This window comes from Peromyscus californicus, unplaced genomic scaffold (assembly GCF_007827085.1).
Source record: "Peromyscus californicus insignis strain IS unplaced genomic scaffold, ASM782708v3 Scaffold_5__1_contigs__length_169319896, whole genome shotgun sequence".
In the NCBI taxonomy this organism is placed as follows: Eukaryota; Metazoa; Chordata; class Mammalia; order Rodentia; family Cricetidae; genus Peromyscus; species Peromyscus californicus.
The window spans coordinates 144371352-144397950 of NW_026294573.1; the positions used below are offsets into that span (position 1 = coordinate 144371352).

Consider the following 26599-nt stretch of genomic DNA (forward strand, 5'->3'; position numbering starts at 1 on the left):
ATCCTGCTGTCTTTAATGGGTAAAAATTATATTATCTCGTATTTTTTCATTGATCTAATCAGCCCAAACTTAGTTTTCTGAATACATTTCTATGTATATTATTTGGATATACTGCACATAGATGATTAGAGTTACTATATTCTGTATTTTATCCAAAGAGGAAATAAGACTGAGAAAGCAGCTTACTGAAGTAATGCTGAATTTCTACCTCCCGTGAGACCAGCTTGTAACGGTGGCAGAGACCTAGGAAAACAGTGGCTGGAAAAGCTCCTTGTTTGAAGTAGAGCCAAGGCAAGGGCCCTGTGCATCAGCTAGCATAGCACTGTAGACACAGAATCTCATTAGTAAATACTAAATTAATACTTGGTGCTCTTCAGTTAACTCGAATTCAGAAATTAACTGTGGTGATTCTGTGACACTGGTTTATTCAATGACGAAATCTTCCTTGGTAAGATCCACTTATCTATCGTTGATGAGATAGCCTGCATTGATTCTAAATGTGTTTCCTACAGGCACCAGCTCGTGCTTGTTAGGAGCAGTAGTTACAGATTGATAACATGCATTTCCCGTCACCCAGAACACCAGTGAGAAATCTCCTCACCCTTTTGTCTGTCTTCAAGTAGAAATGCACACGCACACGTCTCTGAAGCTAGCCGTTTCAGGGAGCTTCTCCTCTCTTGGTGGTGTTGTATTTGAAATCACAAAGGCCAGTCTTTGGTGGGGAAGGGTTTCAAGACATCTGAAGCATGTCTGCACTCACGAGGAATCACACTGTGAGGTCACATAACAAGGCGTAGATTCATGGGAAAAGTTTATTCTAATTCTGTCTCTAATGCCTTTGTGTGTTTTTTTTCTTAACAGCGTTCATTTGTAGTAAATTGCTGTTGTCCTGTTAGTTGAATATTTTAATGAAAAGCTGTGTTCCTGGAGTAGATGAGCAGCACTATAAACCTATACTTATGATTTATAGACTAATTGTTTAAATTTCATCTGAGCAAGAATTTGCCTTACTTATAAGGACATAGCATTTTACTTAACAATGAAATCTAATTTGCCTCCCAAAAGCTGTACATACTATGATGAAGTATTTTAAGATGGAGGACTATATTGTGATCTAAAAAAGGGTGGAATCAAGTGGTACATGGGACTAATGACTGGAGTCCCCGCACTGAGTCCCAGCTGACTCAGAATTGCCATGAATTTGAGACTAACCTGGTAGCTAACTTCTGCTCCTGAGGAGATAGACTTGCTTAACTTTCCTGCTGCCAAGTACAGCTAAAAAAAAAGCCAGAGTCCCAGGAAAGGGGCACCTTGATGCAACAGAGAGTCCTTAGGGATCTGTGGGCCGTAGGGTGCTATTCTAGGCTAGGACATGATAAAGTGCTTATCTGACTTCCACAGGACCTGGGCTAGATCCCCAGCCCTACCAGGAAAGAAAGGGAGAGGGAGGGACAGAAGCTCGTGGTGACACACACTTGTAGTACCGGTTCTTCAGGCCACTTTGCTACATAGTGAGTCCCTACTTCAAAAAACAACCAGGAAGAGGCTAGAGAGATGGAGCAGCACTGGCTGTTCTTCCAGAGGTCCTGAATTCAATTCCCAGTACCCACTTGGCAGCTCACAACCATCTATATATAACTGTAGTCTCATGGGATCTGATGGCTCTTCTGGTGTGCAGATTTACATGCATCAAAACACCCATATGCATAAAGTACATAAATAAATAGGTCTTGGGGGGGAGGACAAAAGATTGACTACCCCATCTACACTACAGAAAAAAAGAGGTGCCATATCCACCACCACTAGACTAAGATTTTCCCAGCATTACTTAGCAGTAAAGAAATGGAACCACCAATTCCCGCTTAGAGCATTGAAAGCAGAGGAAGCCCACCAAAGTAGAGGCCTAAATGCAATCCAGAGTTTCACAACATAGTGCTCAAAATGCCTGAGTTCCAGTAGAAGATTCCCCGTGTACCTAGACCAGGAAGATTGTACACTGAATGAACAAGAGGTTGGGTGTGGTGGCTTACACCTGTAATCCCAGTGCTTGTGAGGCTGAAATGGGGGTGGGGGATTCCTGTGATCAGCAGCGTGGGCTGATAAGTGAGTTCCAAGCTAGCCTAGGATACAGAGTAAGACCCTGCCTGAAACAAAAGCAAAAGACCACTGAGATGGAAAAGATAGAATTATTGAGGTGAAATGTCTTAAAGTGTTAGCAAAAGAAATGGAAAAAGCAGGTTATGGAGCACGTGTAGCCGAGTTCAAGAACCACATAGCACGCACAATACAGTAGTAGCTTAAATAAACCCCAGTCATAAAAACTTAGCTCTCTTTAAGGAGTTAGACCCTGAGTTCCTGAGGAATATGCATATGCCAAGAGCTGTAAGGAGTAGCTAAACAAGGTACAAGCCAACAAGGTCATGAGATGTGTGTCTTCATAAAGTCCACAGGGGTGCGAAAACTAGACTCCAAAGGGTATCAGTCACAAGCTCAGTCAGCATGCCTGCGTCACCCACCCACAACTGAGAAGCATGAATTGCTAGTATTCTCGGCTCCCAGCTCCACCTCCAGCTCCTGCTTAGGCTCAGCCACATGAAGACTCTCTAAGTGGTAAAGGACTGATGTGACCCCGGGACTGTTACCTGTTTGAGGCCAGGGTACTCCTGTGCTGTTTACATAAATAAACCTGAGGTATGACTACCAAAAACTATGAAAAGAAGTTTTAGAACTTGAAAGTATAATAATTGAAATTAATAAGTCTGATAGAGGTGTGGCTGAGAAAAGTAATAGCAGTTGACATGATTAAACAACGGAAGCTGGTGCGGGGAGATGGCCCAGAAGTTACAAGCACTGGCTGCTCTTCCAAGGACCTGTATTCAGTTCTCAGTACTTCCATGGCAGCTACCTTCTTTTAACTCCAGTTCAGGGAATGTACTGCCCTCTTCTGGCTTTTTTTTAAGTTTTAAAACAATAGAAACTACCCAGTTTAAACTGCAGAGATAGACTAGAGATGTGGCTTATGCATTAAACCCTGGCTTTGATCTTTTGTTAAGAGGCTTCTAAACTGCAGGGAATAAAAATCGGCCGGGGGGAAATGAATAGTACCAAATTGACTTGTGCAATTATAACAAAAGTAGTTATGTTTAATTAGTCCTAAAAGAAGGGAAAGAGTGTGTCTCTGAAAAGATACTCAAAACAAAAATGACTAAAAACTTGATCAAACAAAAATGACTAAAAACTTGATCAATTAGGAGGATCAGGGGGACGGTGCATACAGATTCAAGCCAAGCCAACCTGAACAAAATAACACCAAATAAATCCATAGCAAAGAACGCTCTGTATGGTCAAATTTCTGAAAGTGAAAGAAAAAGAAAACTTTAAAACCCCAGGGTGTTTGGAGTGTGGGACACAGGAATTCAAGAGACACTTCTCATCAGAAACCATAAAACAGGCTGGGGAGATGTCTCCGAGGTTATGACCACTTGCTGTTCTTGCAGAGGACTGGGCTTCAGTTCCTATCATTTATGTGGCAACTCACAGTCATCTGTAACTCCAGTTCCAGAGGGTTCCCACTCCCTTATCTGGCCTCTATGAGTATTGCACACATGTGGTCCATATATATACATGCATATACATAATATTTTTTTCAAAAGAAACCATGGGAACCAGAAGAAAGTGGCAAATTTTTCAAGAGCTGAATAAAATAATTGTTAACCTAGAATTCTTTACCTACCACAAATGTCTTTCAAGAATGAAGGAAAAAATCAAGGCATTGTCAGATAAATAAGTTTGTCAATTGCAGATCTACCATAGAAGAATGTGTATAGGAAATGAAATGAAAAAAGCTATCTCAGAGCATTGTAATGAAAGAAAAACATGCTAAAATGAAGATGACTCTGACACACTGTTGAGTGTTACAAAGTATGTCTTATGGTTGAAGCAACCCTGCTCAATGTAGGTATCAGTGTAGGCAAAGGGAAATCTTTTAAACCATAGACGATGAAGGGACATCATAGAAAGAACGTTCTCTAAACTGTACTAGGTTTGGTTAAAACAAAGGTACTAGTAGACAGTGGTTAGTTATATGTGTATGGGATAATACCGTGTGCTGTACTTGAAAGATCTTATAAAGAGACACACCAGAAACAATATATAAATCAAATTTAAGGCTAACAATTGTTTAAATCAAAAGACAGCAGGGAAGCTGGGCATAATAATGCATTCCATAGTCCCAGCTTCTTGGGAGGCAGACACAGGAGTATCACAGTCACTTTGGGTCACTTAGGGGAGGCACTATTTCAAAATACAGCCTTGTAAAAGGACTGACATAAATGGTAGAGTTTTTTGCTAATGCCAATGAGCCCTGGTAAGACACATGCACAGGAAAGAAGGAAAGGAGAGAAGTGGAAAAAATGATAGACTTGGGCTTTGTATGTCAGTAATAATAATATGTAATAGAAAGCTCAATCGAAAGATAGAGATAAGCAGAGAGGACTAAATAATATATCTCAGCTATGAGAAGTCTACAAGAAACTTCAAATACAACAATATAGGGAGATTGAAAGTGAAGTAATTGAGAAAATAACATGTAAACATTAATAACAGAAAGTGGAAGCCGGGCAGTGGTAGCACACTCCTTTAATCCTGGGAGGCAGAGGCAGGCAGATCTCTGAGTTTCAAGCCAGCCTGGTCTACAGACTGTAGTGAGTTCTAGGACAGCCATAGTTACACAGCGAAGCCCTATCTGAAAAAGACGAGGAGAGAAAGTGGAAGTAGCTATATTAGTACCAGGTGAAGTAAATATGAGAGCAAAGATAATTATCAGAGACAAAGGGGAATATACTCCAGAATAAGTCAGCTCACCAGGAACCCATGGGAGTCTTTAAATGTGTATTTACCAGACACAGCTTAAGATTCCTAAGGCAAAAACTGGTACAATTGAAAGGAGATCTAACCATGTCCACAGCTAATGTTAGAAAATAAAAGCTTTCTTAAGTGCCTTAAGACCGGAGACAAAATATTGGGTCATAAGATAAAAAATAGAATCTATAAAATTGACAAGCTTCTGGCAAGACTGACTGTCCAGGAGACACAAAGCTACCAGCATCGGTAACAAACAAGACTGACTTACTCTAGCTGTTGAGACACTAAAAGAGAGTGCTGTAAATAGTCACACCACACAGAGATGACAACACAGATGAATTGAACCAATTTCTCTTGAGCAAACTATCTCAGCCCACCCTGTATCAAATAATTTCAGATTTTCAACCACTAAGACTATTTATTTCCTGTAAATTCAGATGGAGTGGCTCCTGGATACGGTTCAGCAGCCCAGCAACATCATTAAGGACAAGTATCTCTCTATCCTGCTCCTCTCTCTTCAGCCTGTGTATCCTCAGCCTTGTGATCATGTACTAACAGTATTTAAACTTCCCACAGTCATCTGGTAACATTGAGAGGTTTAAATATGGTCTTGGGGAGCCCATGATAACGGGACCACTTGAGCCAATACAGACTTCTGACTTCCTTGTGGGGTATACAGTTGTGGTGAGGTGAATGTTGGCAAGAATTGTTAAACTCTGGGTGTTCTTTTCCAGAGCTGCAGTTTCTTGACTGCATATTTTCACTGTGATTAACCTAACAAGACAAAATGTGGAGTTATTTGTTAGATAGATAGAGAAGTGCATAGCTCAAAGTGTAGGAGAAAGTTAGGAAGCATCACACACTCCAGGAACTTCATGTGTTTAGCTATGTAGAGGTTCCTCAAATAATTAGTTTGAATAGTCCTTTAAACTGTTAAGGAAGTTGAATTCATAATTTAAAAGCTTCCTCAGAGCCAGGTATGGTGACCCACACCTTTAATGCCAGCACTTGGGAGACAGAGGCAAGTGGATCTCTGTGAGTTTGAGATCCTTGTCTACATAGTGAGTTCTAGGACAGCCAGGGCTATGTAGAGAGACCTTGCCTCAAAATAAACAAACAAAAAAGTCTTCCTCAGAAGAAATCTGTAGGTCCAGATTGGCTTTTTTGTTTTGTTTTGTTTTGTTTTGGAGAATTTGAAACGTTAAGAAAGAAATGAAGCCGGGTGGTGGTGGCACACGCCTTTAATCCCAGCACTCGGGAGGCAGAGCCAGGCAGATCTCTGTAAGTTTGAGGCCAGCCTGGTCTACAGAGCGAGATCCAGACAGGCACCGAAACTACACAGAGAAACCCTGTCTCGAAAAACAAACAAACAAACAAAAAACAGTGTTCTAGACTCTTTTCCAGACAGCAAAAAGTAAAACTTTTATTTTATGAAAATAACATTGCTCTGACACAAAACCAAAGATAATACAAATAAAGGAAAAGTACAGACTGGTAGACTTTATAGAGATGTAGACAAAAGTCCTCAACAAAATCCCAGCAAGTAGAATTTCAGTATGTATACATGTATGTGTGTGTATATAAAACGTATACACGTCATGACCGAATGAATTTCTCTTGCCGTGCTTGCTTGGTGTCCAAAATGGAATCATTGTAATCTGATCATAGCAATTAATGCAAAGAAAACATTTGATAAAATTCATTAGTCACCCACACACTTTACTTTTTTCTTTTCTTTCTTTTTTCTTTTCCTTGGGAGGAAGGTGGTCTCAGAAAATAAAATTGAAGAGAATTTCCTCAACTCATTAAAGAGTGTACCCACACACCCCACATACAACTAAAGCTAATGGTATACTTCATTACAAAAGCCGAATGTCTTGCCCCTTAGTTCAGGAACAAGGAAAAAATGTCTGTCTCTGCTCTACTAAACATATTGATGGGAGGTCTAGCCTGCACACTATTATTAGGAAAAAAAGTGAAGATGTACAGCTCAGGACAGAACAGATAAAACTGTATTTGTATAATTACATCAGTGGGAAAATCTCCAGGAATTTACAAGGTAAGAATCTAGAATTATTAATGTAGTTCAGCAAGGTTGGTGGATACATGATAAACACAAAAATCAATTATATTTCTCTTCAAATTTCAGTACTACCTATAATTACACAAAAATTAAATGCTTAGATGTAAATCCGAAAATCTGTATAGCAGGCTAGACATATGGCTCAGTGGGCAAAGTGCTGGACATGGTAAACAGAAGGCCTGAGTTTGAATTATTAACACTATCACACACATGCCTGCAACCCCCCCCCCGGGGGGGAGGGAGGGGGTTGGAGAGGGGAAAAAAAACAAAACCCAGCAGGCAGATCCCAGGAGCCAGCCAGTCTAGCCAAATCATTGAGCACCAGGCTCAGTGAGAGATACTGTGTCAAAAAATAAGATAGAGCTGAGCATGGTGGTTCACACCTTTAGTCCCAGCACTTGGCAGGCAGAGGCAGGAGAGTTTCAGGCCAGTCTGGTCTGCATAGCAAACACCAGGACAGCCAGGGCTAAATAGAGAAATCTCATCTCAAAACACTTGAAAAGTGAGCTGGAAAAGCAAAAAACACCCACCTCACTCACATGTGCATATTACCAAACACACAGAAAATTAAATATGTATGTGATTGTGTGTGGGTATGTATAAAACATACAATAAAAACTACAAAAACTAATAAAGTAAAAGATCTAAGTAGATGGAGAAACAGTGTGTGTTCCTTGTTTGGAATATTTAGCTCCTTGATGACTGATTGTTTGAATGAAAATGGCCCCCATGGTCTCATAGGGAGTGGCACTATTTGAAAGGATTAGGACATGTGGCCTTGTTGGAGGAAATGTGTGACTGGGGGTGGGCTTTGAGGTTTCAGAAGCTTACACCAGGCCCAGTCTCTCTATTCCTGCTGCCTACAGATCCAGATGTAGAACTCCTAGCTACTCTCCAGCATTATGTCTGCCAGTGTGCCGTCATGCTCCCCACCATGATGACAAAGGACTAAACCTCTGAAACTGTAAGCAAGCCCCCAATTAAATGCTTTCCTTTATAAGAATTTTACATGATTTCACTGTCTGCTTTGAGTTTATTTTCTTGTATAACACCCAAGACTCCTAGGACTCGCCTTCAGCTGCAGCAGTGTCCTTCGTTACTAGGTGGTCTCATCACTGATGTGCCCTGTGCCTTTGTTAAGCCAGCTGTAACTGAAAAGATTACTAAGCTACTCACTCTGCTCTGTAGATATGCATAGCTCTCTCCTCCCTGAGTATCTTCTTAGTGGTCACAGCTATGAAAAACCTAAAGCCAGGTTGTGAGACTCATCCTGTTTTTCTGCTATGGTTAGAGTTGTCTCTTCACAGTGATAGAACACTGACTTAGAAAATTACACTTTACAGACTGACATAGAGGCTTAACAGTATTTCTATCAAAAACAAGTTCCACTAACGTTTTTAGTACATGTAAGGAATAATGGTAGGCATACAGAGAGGCAAAGGGACTATAGTAACGAAAGCAAAGGAAGGAAAAACAGGATGAGTCTCACTACCTGGCTTCAGGTTTTTCATAGCTGTGACCACTAAGACGATGCTCAGGAAGGAGATATACAGAGCAGAGTGCGTAGCTTAGAAATCTTTTCACAGTTACAGCTGGCTTAACAAAGGCACAGGGCACATCAGTGATGAGACCACCTAGTAACGAAGGACACTGCTGCAGCTGAAGGCGAGTCCTAGGAGTCTTGGGTGTTATACAAGAAAATAAACTCAAAGTGGACAGTGAAATCATGTATAAAATGTTCAACTGTTTATCTTTTAGCAGAGAAAAAAGCAGGGACACTTGGGACCTAGGCATACTTGCCTCTAAAGGAGTAATTCCCTACCTCCCACCCACCCCCTTTCTCTCTCTCTGATAGGAATAATTCTTAAAAGGAAACATTTTTTAAATTGACCTTCCAGAACTTGTGCTCTGCAAAAGAATCTTATGGAGATAGAGATAGAGAGAGAGAGAGAGAGAGAGAGAGAGAGAGAGAGAGAGAGAGAGAGAGAGCGAGAGAGAGCGAGCGAGCGCTCGGCACTCTTTAAGCCCAGAGCCAATAAAAGACCAAAATCTACACTACACTATAAAAACTAAAATCTCAGCTGGGCGGTGGTGGTGCACACCTTTAGTCCCAGCACTCGGGCAGGAGGATTTCTGTGTCGGGGCCAGCCTGGTTTAGAGAGTGAGTTCCAGGCCTGCTATCGCTCCATAATGAGACCTTGTCTCAAACAAATAGTGAGTCCTCAAGGGGATAGCACTGCATACCTACCAAAGCAGCCCAGGTGAGAGGGGAATGACAGCACCGAATGCTGGGGAATGGAGACTCTAGGTCACTCACACATGGCGGGTCGGACTGAGTGACACAGCCACCTAGAACACATTCTGGCAGTCTACACTAAAATGCAGCTACCAAACAACCTAGCAGTTTTACCCCTGGGCACTTACTCAAGATAAATGAGAATCTACACAGCAAACTATAGTATTCATAACAGCTTTATTCATAATAGTCCCAAGCTAGAAATAACCTAGTGCCTTTGGGTCTAAGGAAACTTCCTTACTAAAAAATAAAATGGGAAAAACTGTTGATATATGAAAATACTGGATGAACCTCCAGGCAGCTGAGCTCACTGAAGTCAAACACCAAGCCTAGTACACTGAGTGATTCTTTCTGCCCCGTTTCCTTGAGGTGATGGAATTAGAGTCCACAGAACAGATGAGTCACTGCCAGGGCCCAGGAGGGTGTTGCATGGGAGGAAGTGCATGAGACTATAAAAAGACAAAAGTTAAGAGTCTGTCTTAGTCACTGTTGCATTGCTGTGAAGAGACACCATCACCAAGGCAACTCTTATAAAGGAGAGCTTTTAATTAGGGCTGGCTTACGGTTTCAGGTTCAATCCATTATCATCATGGTGGGGAGCATAGCAGGCATGCAGGCAGACATGGTGCTGGAGAAGTAGCTCAGAGTTCTACATCTTGATCAGCAGGCAGCAGGGAGAGAGAGAGATTGGACTGATATGGTCTTTTGAAACCTCAAAGCCCACTCCCAATAACACATTTCCTCCAACAAGGTCATATCTTACTTAATCCTTCTAAGCCTACCAAAGAGTTCTACCTCCTGGTAACTAAGCATTCAAATATATGAGCCTACGGGGCCATTCTTACTCAACTACCACAGAGTCTTGCAGTAATAATCTATCTTTTTTTATTTGCTTATTTGGGTATTTTGGTTGTGATGGTGTACTATGGTTTTCTAGGACATCACCATTGGGAAAACTATGGAAAAGCTATACTAGGTGACTATATTGCTTCATACACTTGCGTACCAGTTGACAGTTGTGTCAAAATAAAAAGATTGATCAAAAATAACAACCAACTTGGTGGTTGAAGAGGTCACTAATAGTTAAGAGATCACATGATGGTTAAGAGCACTTGCTGCTCTTCCAGAGGACTTGGGTTCAGTTCTGAACACCCACGTGGTAGTTTCCAACCATCTGTAAATCCAGGTGTAGGGGAACTCATGCCATCTTCTGGCCTTTGTGGGCACTACATACACGAAGTGCACATAGATACATACAAGCGCAACCCTTAAATACCCAAAATATAAATAAATCTTTTTTTAAATAGTAATAACCAACTTTAATTAAATTTAGTCCTTTATAAAGTATTATTAGTAGACTATAAAGATTAAAGTAGACTTTATGAATTCTTGAGTACTGAATTTACTTTTTGCATTATTAAGTTAGTAAACGTGTGTTAAGTATGACACGAGTTTTTATGTGACCTTTCTGAAAAGGTGCTATGATTTTGTTACTTAAAAGACTTTATTTCACTGATGACCTGAAGGAAGGAGGAAAAACAGCATCCCCTCTGGTCAGTGGGCTGCTTCTGATGTGAATGCTGCAGTGAGTAACCTCAGTATGTAACATGTCCTCTCTGTGACGCTGGTTCATGGATCCATGCCCTTCTCCCCTACCATACTCGTCCTTTCCGGTGCAAGTCCTGCAAGCATCATTCTTCAGCAATACTCCATGTGTATGCATCTTCCTTAGTAATAGCCTCTGATGAGCCTGTTGCTCTGCTCTGCCAGAACTGAGGCCATCTGTCTTAAACTAGGTTTTATGTTTAAAACAGCATCAAAACAATACTTTCAAGTGAATTTATAAAGAGGATGAAAACAAAGTGAGATCCCATTATGCCTAAATTAGGTATTGCTTACAAAGGTAAATATTTCTCAGGCATGTCAGTGGAGAGGGAGAAGTAAAGAGGGTTCACATATTAACATACACACACACACACACAAATATATGTATACATAAACATGAATTACACACAAACGTGCAAAGCCTTCTTCATTGTAAACATGTCTTGGTTAGCAAACTCCTGGTTTCATATATTGACTTTCCAAATCGTAATTTTTACGTAGCAGATTATAATGAGAGTACATTGCTCTTATGAAGTGGATTCTTACAGCTTGTGTTGGTGACTCCAAACACTGAACAAATACTCCCATAAATGTGGTAGAAGTACCATCAGATTTCATTGTCATAAATGGCAATTAATTTAAAGACTCTTGTTGTTTTCTGTCAACTTGACACAAGCTGGAGTTACAGGAGAAGAGGAACCTCACTTGAGACAATGCTTCTGTCAGATTGCCTGTAGGCAAATCAGTAGTACATTTTCTTAACTAATGATTGATATAGGTGGGCCTTAGACCCATGGTTGACTACCCCTGGGCTTGTGGTCTTGAGTTATATAAGAAAGTGGGCTGAGTGTCATATTCCTTTAATCCCAGCATTCAGGAGGCAGAGGCAGGTGGATCTCAGTGAGTTTGAGGCCAGCCTGGTCTACAAAGCAAGTTCCAGGACAGCTAGGACTGTTACACAGAGAAGCTCTCAAAAAACAAAAAGAGGAGGAAGAGGAGGAGGAGGAAGGGAGGAAAAAGAAAAAGAGAGCAGGTGAGCAAGAAGAAAGAAAGAAAAAGAAAAGAAAAAAGGAAGGAAGGAAGGAAGAAAAGGAAAGGAAGGAAGGAAGGAAAGGAAAGTGAGCAGGCTGAGCAAGCCATGGGAGACAAAGAGGCAGTAAGCAACTCTTCCATGGCCTCTGCTCCAGATCCTACTTCCAAGTTCCTGCTCTGACTTCTTCTCAGTGATGGACTGCTTGCTACCTGAATTTTAAGATGAAATAAATCCTTTTCTTTCCTGAGTTGCTTTTGGCCATGGCATTTATCACAGTAGTAGTAAACCTAACCAAGAAAACCAGTTTCAACAAGAATATTCTTATTCTATCTATTGTTTCCCCCCTAATGATTCACCTTTGACACTTTTGGTAACTGTCATCGGTCCTTTTAAACATAATGTCCAAATACTGTACTTGCTAATAGTCGTAATGCAGTCAGCTATTCAGAGGGTGTTAGTGCTTTCGTGTGTAATATCCATTGTTTTCAAGAGCCAGAATTCACAGTAGTACATTAATGTCTGAGAGCCCACTGTAGAGAAATCTACTGAAGAAGTGAGGTATGACTGCTCATGCCTATAATATTGACACTCAGGAGACTGAGGCAGGAGATTTGCTGTGAGTTTGAGGCATAGAGTAAAACCTCATTTCAGAGAGAAAATTGCTGTTTTATGTAACTCCTAGTTTTCTAAGCATATCTCACACACACACACACACACACACACACACACACACACGTGTATTTTGGGGAAATTGTGAATCTGTTAACACAGCCCAGTACATCATTTTTTCCCCTCTGACTTGATGGTACCACTTACATGCGGTGGGCAGCACAAAACTACTGTGTCTTCTGATTCAGCGGTCTCATGCGCTTTTGTAAAGATGGGTTATCTTAGATGAGTGCGTCTCCAGTGGTACTGGGTGTACAGATTGCCCAAGACTCCTGCTGCAGTGCAGACCCCACTTCAGTTCCCTCAGAGGAAAGGCTGGCAGTGCTCTTCCCAGCCCTCCCTCTCCTCATGTTGTTGCAAACCCTCCTCTCGTGATTCCATCCCTTCCTTTTCCATTCACTCCTGGCTAGCCGTGTGTAATTACATCATTAAGTCTCCACTGTCTTAAAACTCATCACTCCAGTTCTAGATATGTTCTCTTCCAGTCTCCAATGAGAGTTTCCTTAGTCCTTTTTCTTACTTCGTGTGTACCCATGACTAAACTCATCAACCCTTATGATTGCCATAGCTAACAAATGGATTTCCGTTCCTATCTTAAACAGTCTCTTGGGTACCATTGACTGCTCTTAGAAACAGCTTCCTTAGCTTGATGATAGTGTCTCTTTATGCCTCTCCAAACTTCTCAGAGTTGAGTGGAGATGCCTGTTAAATCCAAGTTCAGATATCATCTTGTTAGTAAGTTCAGCTCCTCTAGAGAGCTCTTCATGAGTGTTCTTCAGACCATAGGTCTAGGCTGGTCACACTGAGCTAGAGTCCTTTATTTCCCTATGTGTTTCTCTTCTCCCTTAGTCAGTCATTCTGTTCATCTGTATTACCTTTCACCTGTTGCTTCATTGGCCCTAATTACTTCCTAATTAGACTTCCTGTCTTCATTTTTTAGTGTTCTACACTGTTGTCTGAGATCTTCCAAAAAGTGAAAAATGATTGTTACTCTCCAGTTTCTTTAAAACTCTCCAGTTTCTTTAAAACCGTGGAGTGGTCCCCCACAGTCTGAGCATCAGACTCCATACTTGGACAGCCAAGGCCCTTTGGTTGACAGCACCCTACGATGTACTCTGTGTTAAAGTAGGAATTAATCGTCTGTAAAGTGCATCTCCTCCTCCACAGACGTGCCCTCTGCTTGTGAAATGCCCTTCTTCAAGGACACGGTTAGATCTGGTCTCCTTGGGAGTGCCCTCTATGATACTTAGTGTGTCTCCCCAACTGCAGCCAGTGACACATGTGCACACCAAGTCTGGGTTTAGGTTTTAGGTTCCCCATTCTGCTTTTGTGTCACATGTCTTCTATTAACCTCTTCCCCTACTTAAGACCTTGTTTCTACTCTCAGTCTTCTTTCTGGCTCCATGACCTATATCCATATGTCCATACATACATATATACAAATACTTAAAAACTTAAATCTACATATGGCAGAAAACACAAAATTTGACTTTCTGAATCCAGCTGTTTTATATAATTAACATTTGTATCCTACAGATGTCATGATTTTATTTTTCTTTATAGCTGAGTAAAATTTCATTTGTATGTATATCATATTTTCTTAGCTTATTCTTCTGTTGATAGACATCTAGGCTGGTCCATTACCTGGCTGTTGTGAATAGTGAGGCAATAAACATTGGTGTGCAGGTGTCTCTGGTAGAACTTGAACATTCTTTGGAGGCCAGGGAGATGGCTCAGTGATTAAGAGCACTTACTGTTCTTGCAGAGGTCTTGAGTTCTATTTCCAGCACCCATATGGTGGCCTAAATGATTTGTAACTCTAGCTGCAGGCAGTCTGATGCCCTTTTCTGACCTCCAGGCTCCAGGGCACCAGGCATGCACATGGTACACATACATACATGTGGGCAAAACATTCATACAAGTAAGAGAATACATCTGACTGCAATATGCCCAGGAGTCCTTTGGCTGGGTCATGTGGCCGTTTGTTTTGAGCTTGTTGAGAAACCTCCAGTAAGTTTCCACAGTAGCTCTTCCAGTTCCCATCCTCACCAGCAGGGTACAAGGGCGCTCTTTCCCCACGTCCTCACCAGTACTTGTCCTTGGTTTTCTTGGGATTAGGCATTTCAACTGGGTTGGGAGTCTCTAATTTTAATTTTTCTTCCTCCTCTTCCTGTCCTCTTTTTTTTGAGACAGGATTTTTCTGTGTAGCCTTGGCTGTCCTGGAACTCACTCTGTAGACCAGGCTGGCCTCGAACTCAAAAATCTGCCTGCCTCTGCCTCCAGAGTGCTGCAGTTATTTATGGGGTGCGCCACCACTACCCAGTTTGCCTCATAGTCTTCTAACCACTTGGTAGTTCCTTTTCTCCCCTGCATTCATTTTATTACCTAGGAGATGAGAAATGTGTATGAAACCAGAAAAACAGAGACATTCTCTGAGTTCTGAGAAGGAATGCTTTCTCTAACTTGCTGTAGCCTCTTGATCTTCAAGACACAGATCTAGTAAAATTACCGCGAATGCTAGTGCATGTGTGGAGAAAAGGACATTCTTGCACTGTTGGTTGGAATGTAGGGTACTGTGGTGATTGTGGAAAAAACAGGAAGCTGAAAGAAGCTAAGGCAAATTGGCTTTAGCGTCCATTGGTTGTCTGTCCTCTTTACCTCATCCCAAAGAGTAGCCCCAGCAGCACTGCCTTGAAATAGGGTTTGAAAGCCACTGTGTTCTGAGGCCTCTTGCACTAAAGTAGATTACGGAGGATCCAGGTGAAGTTAGAAGGAGGTCTGTATGTAAGCTCCATAATAGAAAGTTTGCCTAGTGTTTTCACAGGACTGCTCCACCAGTGTACGTTTGTCCTGTCTCGGCGTATCTGACTCTTTAGTGCTCACTCTGTGCATGACTTGCAGCTAATTTACTTTTTAGTGTTTCATTTAATCAGGACTGATTTCACTGACTGAGGAGCGTTGACCACCACTCGTTCACTGCAGTGTTTGCAGGGTTTGCTGACTTAAGCCCTGCCCCCTTTCTCCTGTAGAACAGTCGTCTCAAGCCCCACTAGTGAGGGGCGGTGCTGAAGTTGGGGCCAGAAGAGCCCGGTCGCATAACTGCATTCCACACCCGTAAGCTTTCTTGAAAGAAAGTGAAGTTTTCCGTTTTTCTAAACATGAATTGAATTTCTTTAGGGAACAATATAAAGCTATATAAAATACTTAGTGTAGTGACTTACCCATAATAAGCACTTCATAATTATTGGCTATTATTTTAGCACAGGCAGATTGATGCATGTAGTTGTTTTTAACATTTGAGAAGAAACTTGAAAAACCGTTTTGGTTACATCATTTCCCAGCTCAAAGAGAACACTATGGGTTACTTGTCTTGCAGAATGCCTCGTTCTCTAGCATTAGTCCAGGGTGTTGGAGAGTTTTTCTGAAGTCAGACTTAACAGGTTTTCACCTCTGTCCTGCCACCAGGTGGCAGTATGGTACATGGGAAATAAAAGTTAAGCAGTGTTTTAACTTACAAGCTGTAAAGCCATAATAAAGATATGCTGTACCCCGCTGCCTCTCTCCAGTCAGCTCTCAGAGTGTTGTGTATGTTGTGTGTTAGGACCCACTGCCACCCAGCACTCATCTTCTGTCAGTTAATGCAGGAAGCCCTTTGACTCTATCTTGGGCTAAAATGTGAGCTCTTGTGCTTAGATTCTCCCAACCAACTGGTTTTAGTTCACAGCAGTAGAAACTACATCCTTTCTTGTTTGTATCTTGTACTCGACACTTACTAGGTGCCTTTGTCAGTGATGCATGCAATACTCACCAGCATGTGTTCCCTGGGCTTATACTTGAATTATGCCCCATTTGTAGTGGGTCTACTGGGGGTTGGGGAGTGGGAGGGAGGTGGTGGTTGTTCTGTTTGTAGACAGAGTCTCATGTAGTCCAGGGTATCCTCAAACCCACTAGGAAGCTGAAGATGGCCTTGCACTCCTGATGCCCCTGCCACCACCACACATGTGCTGGGATTGCAGGCACCACCATACCCAGTGCATGAGGTGCTGCGGAGCAAGCCCAGGGCGGTGTGTATGCTAGGCATGCTCCCCCAACTGTGCTACACCATCACCCTGCATCTACCAGGTTTTGTGGTTTTATATAGTTAATTTGTGCTGGCTATACAAGTTCTTGAAAATGTGCCTTATAATAGTACCATTCCGATATCCGCCGCCGAGAGTTGAAAGATTAGTGCCTGACGTAGAAGGCAAGAAAACAACTGTAAAGGACTGATCATAGCAATTAATCAAAGAATGGATGAGGGGAAGACTGGTGAGGAAGAGTGTCACCGGATTCCAGTGCTAAAACAGGTACTCAGTGCACGGGAGCAAAGGATTACCAAACTCACTGGCTGTAAGGAGATGGTCTGTGCTCCATAAACATATATGTGCTGAACATTGTTTTACAGTGCTCATAGTGAACTATTTGTCATCCCTTTCTCAGCTCATTTTTGCCCCGTAATAATATCTATTAATTCTTCCTTGTTGCTTGCCCCCTTCTCCTTAGGAAGATCTTAAATAAATTTTCCCGCAAAGAGATCTACATAAACCAAAACCAACAGTTCAGCCAGGCACAGTGGCACATGAATGTAATCCCAGGAGGCTGAAGCAGAGAATCATGAGTATGAGGCTAGCCAGGACTACATAGTAAGACCTATCTCACAAAACAAAACCAAAAACTGTATTAGCTACTTGACGTGCTACTAAGAAAAACTGCCTGAGAAAAGCAGCTTAAGGAAGGAAGGTGTATTTGAGCACACAGTTTGAGAATGCCTCACAGCAGGGCGCTAACACAGTGTGTTCACAGTGAGGAGGCAGAAAGAGGAATGCTGGTGCTCACTGAGAAGCCAGTCCGTTCCTCCTATTCAGTTCCCAACAACAGGCCATAAAATGGTGCTGCCCAGTTTATGGTGGGTCTTCCCACCTCAGCTAACATAACTATGGGACCCCTCATAGGCCTGCCCAGAGTCTAACCAAGTCTACATAACCCCTCATAGGCTTGCCTAGAGCCTAACCTAGTCTATATAACCCCTCAAAGGCCTGCCAAGAGGCTTGTCTCCTAGGTAATCTTAAATCTTGTCACATTGACAATATGAACCAACACTTGAAAAATATCTGTGACAACTGATAAGAAATGAAGAGTGAAATTAGAATTTTTTCAAGATTTATTTATTCTTATTTTAAGTGTATGAGTGTTTTGCATGTATGAATATATGTTCACCATATGTGTGCCTGATACCTGTGCAGGCATCAGAAGAGGACATTGGATCCCCCGGAATTAGAAGTTATAGACAGTTGTGAGCTGCCCTGTAGGTCTGGAAATTGAACTTGGGTTCTCTGCAAGGGCACCAAGTACTCTTTCTTAACCATTGAGCTATCTCCATTAAAATTACCAATTTTATCCCAGTCAGTTTATTATTACATCATTGTGTATTTCTCATTACTGAAATTTTTACATATTGGAAGGAGAGATTGTTATCTATGATCCTAGTGATGTTAACTTAGAAGTTAGTTTGACCACCAGTGAGCCTTAATAGTGTTGGTTTAATGTTCATTGTATTTGGAGAATCTTCCATTTTAGCCAATAGCTATAGAGTTTAAAATGGGTGTGCTGATGTCCACATTTGCCATGCTGGATTTCACATCGTAAGGAATCATATCAGTCATTAGTTGTCTAATATACATTTAATATTAATTTTTATTTGAAATATCTAAAAGTAGTGCATTTATGAAGTATTCTCTATAGTGCACTCAGGTAGAAAACATTTTAGTGTCTTCAGTGTAGAATCAGTATTATAGAGTAGAGGTGGCATTATCCAAAGACTACTCTGTTGAGAGACCAAATTATAATGAAAAATCCATAACTATCTATATATTTTAATTCAAAGAAAATTAATTTCATGCCTTCCAGATATAAAGTACATCTCAAATGTTTGTTACAACTATGCTTTGAAAAGTGCTTAATAAAGTAGTAAATAAATACTGCTTAGGGGATAAAGTTAGTATGGTAACGAGAAATTTTACGTAGCATAGCTTTCTTATGCCAGTTTTTAAATGATTTCTCAACGAGTTCGTAAAACAACATTTTGCTTAACTGGTTGAGTCTTTGTATACTAGATTAGGGTTAGAGCTGTTTGTTTTTGTGAAGTTACAACACATATGTGGGGCCCTATAGTTCTGTCTAACACTAATATTACACTCTCATACATGGTGCCCTACCTATATGGGACCTTGTAGTCTGTCTGGAACTGTTAGCATGCACACATGGGTGCCCTACATATATAGGACCTTGCAGTCTGTCTAGCAGTGTTAACGCTTGCACACATGGTGTCCTACATATATGGGACCTTGTAGTCTGTCTGGCATTGTTGGCATGCACACACATGGTTCTATACATATATGAGACCTTGTAGTCTGTCTGGCATTGTTGGCATGCACACACATGGTGCCCTACATACATGGAACCCTGTAATCCGTCTGGCATTGTTGGCATGCACACACATGGTTCTGTACATATATGGGACCTTGTAGTCTGTCTGGCATTGGTGGCATGCACACACATGGTGCCCTACATACACGGAACCCTGTAATCCGTCTGGCATTGTTGGCATGCACACACATGGTGCCCTCTATATAGGAGAGGAGTTGCAGCCTCATGAGTCTTGGTCTTTTGATTCAGTTAGCCAGGTTTCTGTGACCATTATTTTAATTAACTTGTTATTAGAAATAAAGTTCAATTTGTACTTACTTATAGGGATAACTTCAGTTTTGAAGAATGTGAATCAGCTCTTAGTTGACTGAAAGCCAATTTCTCCCTTCACTTCAATGCCAGTACACACATGAACAGCATGCTTGCATCCTAAGTGCCTTGTGGATCATCGGTGATTAATTCTTCTCATTATTCTGCGGCAAATTCTCATGACCCTCTGTGATGATTCACACAGCCACTTAGAATTTATGCATATTCATACCTCTGTGTTCCTGCCACAGTCTTTCAGATCTCCTTTGCTGACTGGGGTGTGCTTGGTACAGTAATTGAGCGGCAGTAGATTGATTACTCTGGGGAGTGGTAAAGCCTTTAAAAGTGAAAACGTAACAGTCTGTTAATTGGGAAACAAAAGCTATGATAGCAATTTCAGCAGTCAAATGTTTCCAGTATTGAAAAGAGGGGAGTTATGATTTGTTCCTCTCCATGAGGCCTTTACTTGTCAAATTTTCCATCGAATCTGTACTGGTGGCTCTGGAAAAGACCTATGAATTTTCATCAAAAACCACTTGGAAGATGCCTTTCCTCATAATACTGACTAAGACTCTTACCTATTTTTTTCTCAAATCTAATAGTTTGGACCCTACTAGAATTTGTGTGCCCTCTGTAGCACTGGTAATATTTACATAAACTACTTTAAATAGTCTACATAAACATAGGATACTTGTGGATATTTACAGACTTAACTTGCTGAATAGTTTCTCACACTCATACTAATTTTCTGACAGTATAGTAGTACACTGGGAAGGAGAAGGCAAAACTATTCAGCATGAACAGTATCCCTTTATCATCTGAATCTGACTGATTCTTTTACTCTTTATTTGAAAGATTTCCTGAGAGAGGATACGTGTGTGAGAGAGAACACACACATGAGTTTCTGCCACTGTGTGCTTGCATTAGGTCCAGCTGATGCCCTCCTCCTGTCGCTGCACTGTAGGAGTGCTGGGCCGACCACTGCATGGGCCACCACATCCTCCCAGGACTGAGCTCAGGTCCTTAGGCTTCCCTGACAAACACCCTGACCTGCTGCACCCTCTCCTGGCCAGCCTCCGACTGTCATTCAGGCAACATAGTGTGGCAAAAGCAGTGTGGAACATTGTCCTCTAAAATCAGCTTGGGCAAACATGTTGACATGAGTGAAATACCTAGTTGACATGGGTTCTTGTACAGACTTTTCTTTTTTTTTTTTTTTTTTTTTTTTTTTTTTTTTTTTTTTTGGTTTTTCGAGACAGGGTTTCTCTGTGTAGCTTTGCGCCTTTCCTGGGACTCACTTGGTAGTCCAGGCTGGCCTCGAACTCACAGAGATCCGCCTGGCTCTGCCTCCCGAGTGCTGGGATTAAAGGCGTGCGCCACCATTGTACAGACTTTTCATCAGGATACTCTCCTCCCTCCTTGGCCATATTTCCTTTGGAGATAGAATTCACTTATCATAAAATCCACTCTTCAAGTGTACATTTAGGTAAGCTTTAATTATTTACAGAGTTGCACAACCATTACCCCTGTCTAATAATTCGAGAACATTTCCATCTCCCTGCAGAGAAATCCCCTAGTTGCCAGTCACTGTCATTTCCTCCTCCAACCCTCAGTAACCAGGAATGTATTTTCTGTGCATGAATTTGACCATTCTGACATTTCATTGAAATGGGGTTGAATTATATGTGTCTGTTTGTTTTCAGGGGTCATCCACATTATAGCCCAAACCTTTATCCTTTAAATGGCTAAATGTCTGTTACATCACTAGTCCACATTTTAGTGTTCACTCACTAGTGGGTAAAAGTTCATGTTGTTCTATATTCTGGCTGTTAGGAACAGCAATGCTAATGATGCAAATGAGGTTTGGCATGCATCCTTGCTTCCCTCAGGTTAGAGGAAAGATGTTCGGTCTTCACCAGTGAGGATGCTGTCAGATGTGCCTTGCCCTAGATCAGCAGTTGGGGGTCATAACCCTTTGCATATGCATATCAGATATTTACATTGCAATTCATAATAGTAGCAAAATTTACAGTTATGAATTAGCAACAAAATAGTTTTGTGATTGGGGTCACCACAACACAAGGAACTGTATTAAAGGGTCCTAGAGTTAGGAAGGTTGAGAACCACTGTGTTAAAGGGTCTTAGCATTAGGGAGGCTGAGAACCACTGTATTAAAGGGTCACACAGCATTAGGAAGTCCAAGAACCACTGTGTTAAAGGTTCTTAGCTTTAGGAAGGCCAAGAACCACTGTGTTAAAAGGTTGCAGCATTAGGAGGCTGAGCACCACTGTGTTAAAGGGTCTCAACTTTAGGAAGGCTGAGCACCACTGTGTTAAAGGGTTGCAGCATAAGAAGGTTGAGAACCACTGTTAAAGGGTCACAGCCTTAGGAAGGTTGAGAACCAGTGTGTTAAAGGGTCTCAACTTTAGGAAGGTTGAGAACCAGTGTGTTAAAGGGATATCAGCATTAGGGAGGCTTAGAACCACTTGTGTTAAAGGGTCACAGCATTAGGGAGGCTAAGAACCACTGTCTAGATACTTTATCACTCAGGAGCATTCCATTCTATTTCTACTCTATTTGATGTTTTCATGATGAAAAGTGGTTGGATTTTGTCCTGCTTTTTATGCATCTATTGAGATGATCAGGGGTTTTGTCATTTATTAAGGATATACAAACAATTTCATGTGCCGAATGTTATGATATTCTCAAGAACATTATGGTGTGGGTGTGGGGGAGAAGTGGAGGGGGCGCGGTGTGTGTGCATGCACCCGCCGTGGCTTTTGTATAGAGGTCAAAAGTTACTTTGAGGAGTCTGTTCTCTCCTTATGGGATTAAACTCAAGATTGTCAGGTTTTTATGTCAAGTACTTTTACCCTCTGATCGGCTCTAGTCCTCTAGTTCTTCATCACCATCATGGGCATGGGTAGAGCTGGGTGCCCACTAAGACCAGAAGAGGGCATCAAATCCCCTGGAATTGGAGTTACTAGTGGTTGTAAACCCCCCAGTATGGGTGCTGGGAACCAAAAGTTCTTTGGAAGAGCAACAAGCTCTCGTAACCCCTTCAGTCCCATAGAGCTTATGTACACTGTTCATTTTCTGGTGTGATTTGAACCATACAAACCTAGTTCTCTACTTTATATTTCAGGCGTTTATTAACACAGCAAAAGAAATTTATGAAAAAATCCAAGAAGGGGTCTTTGACATTAATAATGAGGTATGTACATGCAAATATTGTTGACTAAACACTAATTTTGAGTTGACTTCTACTTAGTATTTGGAGCTGTGATTTGAGGGGGTTGTTTGTTTGTTTGTTTTGTTTTTTCTGAAATGGGTCCATTGATCACCCATTGCCACATTAGTTAGCAATCATCTAACTGAAAGCCTGGTACATGTATTACAGTAGGTGCATGCTTATGGTACCTGGTGAGTGGTGTACTTAAGTTAGACAGCTAAGTTATATGGTATGTGTAGTACAATAGGTAGGTGCTTATGTTGCCTGGTGAGTATAGTTCAGCAGTTAAGTGTTCATTTAAGTGTTCTGGTAGAGGACCATTTTATGAAATTTGATTAAAGTAAATGGCCCTGTCTATTCATTGCAATGAAAAATAATGTAAACTCCCCTCAGTTGTAAAGAAAACCTGCATTTATCCAAGTGTGCTTATGCTTTGGGGAGTCATGTCCTGGTGTGTAAATACGTGTCCTGTGGACTCGTGTGACATGCTCTCTTCTGGTCTGAGAGAAGGCAGTTCCCGATTTGGAAATGACTATTAGAGCAAAGCACGATTTTCAGGAGACCAAATAAATGTGTATAGTTAACAGTCGGCATGGCTTTCCCTAGTGTTATTTTGAGCAGAGTTTGGTCAACATGATTAGGATAAAGTGTGACATTTTTAGATGATTGAGAATGTCCTCTAGCTGTCATCTGGACCTAAATTCTTCTCTCTGCATGTATCCTATATTTATGTGAATAGACCATGTTGTTACTTTCACATAAGCATTTCTATTACTTTGTATTAAGACATCCAAGAGAGGCTCTTAGCCTGTGCTTAGATGAGGCTGTCAGCTGCTTGCCTTGGCTTTCCAAAAGTACTTAGTGTTTTTAATTTGGAATAGCACAGGTTTAAATCTTACCTTTAGATTTACATGGCAGTACTTGTTGAGTTAATTTAAAGGTGACACTATTCAGAGACTCGTGCCCCATAAACTGAACAGTAACTGGCCTCTGGTTCCAGGGCACCTGTGCTGTCTCTGGTTTTGTAGAGTAGCTGACTGCTTTGCTGTGCCTTCTGCGCCTTTGACTGTAATATGCTGTCAGGAGCCAACAGGCCGTGCTATTTATTTGGCCTAATGCCAAGCCTGACTTCTTGATTCCTCAAGAAGTTGCTACCAGCCCAGAGGGGCAGAACCAATGAGCCATAGGGCATGCTTTTTATTAAAGAGGAGTCAAAAGAGCGAAAAGAAACCACATCACCGCTGTCAATACTGAGCCGCTGCCAGAAGCCCCGAGGCCGCCGCCACTGCTGCAGAGGAACTGCCAAGCACCATAAATCTGGGATTGACTGGGATGCAAAGTTTCCTTAAGAGCTTCACTTCTGGAGCTACTGTATTACTTTCCTAAAGTGGTGTATTTTTAGGTAAAATCCACTTGAGGGAGTGAGGGTTACGACGTAAGTGTGAGTTTGACGACCAAAAGAGCCGCTCTATGTGTGGGTTCTTGGCAACATGCCATGTCTTTGGGGATCATAGAAATTATTGATGACACAGAACACTCAGGTCCCCTGAGCCTGCACAGCTGATTCAACATGGAACAGAAATGCTGTCTACAGGGAAGGTTTTACATCCTGTCAGAGCAGCAAAGACTGTGCATATTTTTATCCTTTAATAATCCTTCCATGTACTAATTGTTACAAGTAATGTTTTCATTATGAAACTCTGACAAACAGCATTCTCTGACTCCACTGACTAATACCGTAACAACCTCTTCTCAAGGACGTTTCCTCTGTGGTCTTTTTAAAAGAAAGAACCACCTGGTTTCAAAAATCTTCTTGAAATATTTTTTAGAGTTGTTTGGCAAAATTAAATCACTAAGAACTAGGTGAATGTTTTAGAAAAAAATCGACTCAGTCTACTGCCTGGTCGGGTCTGCTTTTATTTACAATCCTGTTCTCTTTTTACTTCAGGCAAACGGCATTAAAATTGGCCCTCAGCATGCTGCTACCAATGCAACGCACGCAGGCAACCAAGGCGGACAGCAGGCAGGGGGAGGCTGCTGTTGAGTCCATTGTTAACGGCTAGCTGCCCAGTGGAGCCACGCACCCCGTCACCCTCTTCCTCATGCTCAGCTGAGACATGAAACTATCTGAAATGGCTTTATGTCACAGGAGACTTTAATCCTTCAGATTCTTGTATAACTTTGAATAAATGGTTAATGTTCACTTAAAAAGACAGATTTTGGAGATTGTATTCATATCTATTTGCATTTGATTTCTAGGTCAATTGATGTGATTATTTTTGTTAAATGTTGTCTTGTGCCCTTAACTACGAGCTGAATTGTATTAAACACTACAAAGTCATGGTGAGTATTTTAAATCAGTTTGTGTGGTTAGGTTTCCCAGCACCTGTGGTTACCTAATGTTTAATATTATAGGACTGTCCTCAAAAGGTTTGTCAATTTTCAAGGCTATAAAGAAAAACAGAAGGACTCTTTGAATTCTGTATTTATCATTTGCTTTCTGTATATATAGTTTAATAACCTGCTTGGGTGTGATTTGCCAAGCTTGACGTCTAATGCATTTGCATAAATTCTACACTGTTCGGAGCTTGAAGCTACAGAAGCATTGTTAGGAATTGCTTGGACTCTGACTTTTAAACTTTTTGACATCGTTAATGAGCATGTTCATCTCTTCTTGTCACTAGTCCAAGAAAAATAAGCTTATGTGTATTACTAAAGGCTGTGTATGTGTTAACCTGTTTTAATGCCAAAAGTTTGCTATTTGTCCACAATTTCTTGAGACCGCTTCACAGAAGGATTTGTTTGCCTTAATGAGTGCTGTTGGGTAAAAACAGTATGATGAGTGGGAAGGGCAGAAGCAGAACTCGCAACACTAAACGACTCCAAGAGTGAGTACCACATCGAGAGGGCATGCCATGCCACTTTAATCCTCCCTTAGACACAATAATGTTCCCTTCTAGTCACACGATTTCGAAGTCTATTTTTCATGCAGGACAGTTTGTCAGCCTTGATGTACAGTGACTGTGTAAAATTTTTCTTTCAGTGGCAACCTATCTATAATCTTTCAAATATGGTAAGCTTACTGTCTGTTCTGAGGGATATGACGAAAATAAATCTACCAGATGGAAAATCCTGTTAAAGTAGAAAAGCTTTAGTCGTTTACTCACTGTGGTGGTTTTATCCTTTCTTTTCCTCCCTTGGTCTAGAATGAAATTGTTACAGCAGTGCAAAATAAAATCCTATGTATAAAAGTGTCCTTTTTATGATGAGCACATTTTTAAATCTATTTTACAGTCCAGTAACACCGTTACATGTGTTCCAGCATGTCTTCCTAAAGGGTCGGAATGTTCAGCCCTTGTCAGCGTGTAGAAGGACTCACTGGTAGAAAGGACCCTTCTTGCTGCTCACCTTGCATAGAAGAACATGTGTGCCCAGAGAACTTGAGAAGCTCGGAGGTAGACCCGACACTCCTGCTTCCTGCTGGCTTTTCCTGGAGACCCACCTGCCCTGCCACAGCTCTCATAGGGAAATCACCAGATGCTGTTATAAGGCTGTTGTGTGACACAGAGAAGGGAGCAGGAACTTGTAGGACTTTTTGTTTGTTTTGTTGTTGTTCTTGTTATTCTTCCAGACAGGATTTCTCTGTGTATCCTTGGCTGTCTTTCTAGACCAAGCTGGCCTTGAACTGACAGAGATCTGCCTCTGTCTGCCACCCAAGTGCTGGGATTAAAGATGTGTGCCACTATACCGTGAGGACCTGCAGTTTTATGAGCATCTTTTATTTGAGCTCTTTCCCCTCAGAGTGGTGTAGCAGTCCACTGATGGTGGCACTTTCTCATTACTGTTGCATAGCAAAAGTCCAGACAGCCTGAATTCTGCTGTATTCCAAGAGAGAATGGGCCCTTAGATATGTTAACAACTTTGTTAACTTGTCAGAACTTGATGTGCTTTTTTGCATCCCTTCTCCGCTAACCATAATTCTTTCCTGGATCAAATATGATGTGATAGCTTAAAAACAAGAACCAGTATTTCATGTATTCTAAT

At 41.4% G+C, this 26599-nt stretch overlaps 1 protein-coding gene across 2 annotated transcripts in view; it reads left to right on the top strand.

Annotated features, from left to right (window-relative positions):
- Rab2a (RAB2A, member RAS oncogene family) overlaps positions 1-25809 on the top strand; it is an 89215-nt gene extending 63406 nt beyond the window's left edge. For both annotated transcript variants that reach the window (XM_052716057.1, XM_052716058.1), the window contains exons 7-8: positions 22469-22537; positions 24504-25809. In XM_052716057.1, coding sequence (XP_052572017.1) covers positions 22469-22537; positions 24504-24599 — 165 coding nt within the window. In that variant the 3' untranslated portion in view covers positions 24600-25809. The remainder of the gene's footprint in view (positions 1-22468; positions 22538-24503) is intronic.
- Positions 25810-26599: the final 790 nt, after the last annotated feature.